The sequence below is a fragment of the Trichoplax adhaerens genome, genomic scaffold, assembly GCF_000150275.1.
Source record: "Trichoplax adhaerens TRIADscaffold_8 genomic scaffold, whole genome shotgun sequence".
Taxonomy (NCBI): Eukaryota; Metazoa; Placozoa; class Uniplacotomia; order Trichoplacea; family Trichoplacidae; genus Trichoplax; species Trichoplax adhaerens.
This window is the reverse complement of record NW_002060950.1, coordinates 3,354,790-3,357,653: the sequence shown is the minus strand read 5'-3', so window position 1 is coordinate 3,357,653 and position 2,864 is coordinate 3,354,790. Positions and strand designations below refer to the sequence as shown.

The window sequence follows — 2,864 nt, the reverse complement described above, 5'->3', positions numbered from 1 at the left end:
AAAATTTAGATCTTGGAATACACGACAGCCGATATTGTTTACTTGTATTAAATTCTATGTATATATACATAATGTTGCTGATCGCGAATACAAATAGAATATAAGACAGAAAAGCGACTTGCTTTTTAAAATAAAGAGAGTGCGATAATTTATTACCTACGCGAAAGGAGATGTTTCGATTGTTTCTGCCTTGAAGTTTAAGGAAAAATTAAAAAATTTTCCGGGAGTATTGATCTTAATAAGTAGTTATAGAAACAAACGGACCATAGAAATATCGCTGGCGCATTATGCTACGAGAATTAATACATGTTGGTGGCAAATATAAATATTTGACTTTTAATTCAGCTGGTAGGAATACTTCACTACCAGTGAGATTGAAAATATCTCCTTGATTGTCTTGATCGTGCACATAAGATCGTAAATTGTATTATAATTAATCATTATCTGTCTTTCTAGTAACACATCTGATAAATTTTGTCTTAAAATGCAGCGAAGGATGTACAAGTAAACTAAACTGCGGCAAGAGAGTATCAATACCTAACTCCAGCCATAGATGAGGGGCTATCATTTTCTTGATGCCAATAAACTTTAAGTACCCTTTTAGGTTGCCAAATAATTTTTAGCTGCTCCAACTTGGTATGACTGTGAATATTGCGTAGAACATAGAGCTGCTCCTTTAGAGATCTCGTGGGATTTAAGATCCGTTCTAGATTGTGAAGTTGGCTCTACATTTACACTAAGTTTCTTTTTAATATTGCAACAAGTACAAGGGAAAAGTAGTTGCCTAATTTGTTTCTGAAATATGCAGTACACGAAAGGATTATATAACGAAGTAAAAGGCAACATTAACCTTCGCAATGTAATTATAAATTGCAATGTCGGATATTGGGAATATTCCGCTAATTGATAAGGTAGTTTACCAGTAATAGCTACGATAGCTAATGTTAATGACCAGGGCGCTGAGAATGCTAAAAAAATAATAGTAGTAATAATCAACATGTAGATAGTTCTACGCTTTTTCTTTTTACTTCTATCAGATTCAGTTTGATTGGCCATATTTTTCTTATACAATCGATGAAGTATTAACGAATAGACGGTAATCATTATTAAAGCTGGCAAAAAAAATTGCAGAATGAATAGCGTCATATTGAAGATGCCTGTCCAGGCTGTATATTCTACAAATGGTACACAATATCTAGGCCGCAAGTTATTGGTTCTTGTGGTAATGATAGTTGGAAATGAAATTATTAAAGAAATTATCCATGCAATAAAGCATAAATGCTTTGATTTTTTGTTGGTCAACTTCATCATGGGCTTAAAAACAGCCATATAACGCTCAAAGCAGATAAAAATTAGTGTTTCTATAGAAGCGGTGTAGGACCAGTACACGGGGAAAGAAGTTAAAAATTTACATAAGATGCTATGTGTATGAATTTCAAATCTAGCGCTTATGGCTATCACATTCAAAGCTGCATTGAAGAGTGTTGCTATGCTTAAAACAAGATCGCAGATCGCTAAATTAGCTATAAAATAATATGTAGGTTTATGTAGCGATCTTTTTCGATAGATACCGGCAAAAATGATTATATTAGGGATGATGCCAACCGTGGTGCCAAGAAGGAAGACGATGAATGTTGGGCCAAAAAGTGATTGATTTGGAGGAATTGTAGCATTAGTCAAATTTTGGCAAATACCGCTATTACAAGATGTCGTATTCATGATGGTAATATCATTAAGAATAGAAGACTTTCTCGTCGATTTTGAGTTGGTTAATAGTTTTCTCGTCCAAAGCTTTACCCTTGTGCTTGCCGAACCTTAACAGATATGGCTATCGTCTCGACTTATGAAATATGATTAAGAGACTTAAATTTAGACTATTATTGAAAATTCATCTAGTGCTATATAAAGAATCATCGAATATTGACATAACTATTAAAATGCCTTCCTAAAGCTAAAGAAAGAAAATGACATTATTGTTTTTCAACCGGTAGTTCTGTATTGGCTAGATGATTAAGGAGAATTATTAATTTTGAACGTAAATGGAATAAATCATATTCTATGAAAAACCTCTTAGGTTATTGTAATAGTCTTTGACAATGGAATCGAAATTAGTAACTGCAAACTAACAGTTGTGAGTAACTTAATTTATTATTCATAATAAATTGTTAGTGTCATTAGAAATGATAATAGTTTTGTGTAGTCTTCGCAATTTAATTACTGGAAAAGACGTCATAGTGTATATTAAAATACATAATGTTTTCAGGCTGTTTTAAAATCTTAGAAAGGACATAGTTAAACTACAATTTTCTCAATATATATACGGTGGTATAATTAGTTGATACCAATTATGACATTTTTAATTATTTATTGTATTGATCTTTGTGCGCTCCCAATTATCCGTTATTACAAATTATGAGTTAGAAAGAAAAACAGGATGCTGATGCTTTTACTTTATTTAAGTTTTATCAATACATCTTGAATGTTTAAAGTTTAGAAGTGAATTTTTCATCAATTTAATCGGGAATCTTTCTATTGTGAGTCATAAAATTGGAAGAAAACAGGATACTAATATTATTGTCATTTCAACACGTACATACAGTTGATAGAAATCATAGATGTAATATTGTTTGCTGTTATAGCCGCTTTTCACTATCAGCAAATATTACAATAATGAATACCATGGCCTGGCGGAGACTGAATTTTACGTTATTTATATTAGGTTATTAAATTTTGCCCAATATTTGTTCGCTATGAGAATCAAATTGGTGATCATTAGTACAATTTTGTTGGATATCTTTTTATTTAAATATCAGCTAAAATGATCAATTTTCAACTTTATTAATATTTATAAATTGATGCTATTA

General features: G+C 31.3%; 1 protein-coding gene across 1 annotated transcript; it reads right to left on the bottom strand.

Annotated features, from left to right (window-relative positions):
- Window positions 1–600: 600 nt before the first annotated feature.
- Window positions 601–1,719, bottom strand: TRIADDRAFT_58781 (uncharacterized protein; the record flags this gene model as incomplete). The annotated part of the gene is made up of 1 exon (XM_002114663.1): window positions 601–1,719. One exon carries the CDS (start codon window positions 1,717–1,719, stop codon window positions 601–603), a length of 1,119 nt encoding a protein of 372 aa, XP_002114699.1.
- Between the last annotated feature and the right edge of the window lie 1,145 nt (window positions 1,720–2,864).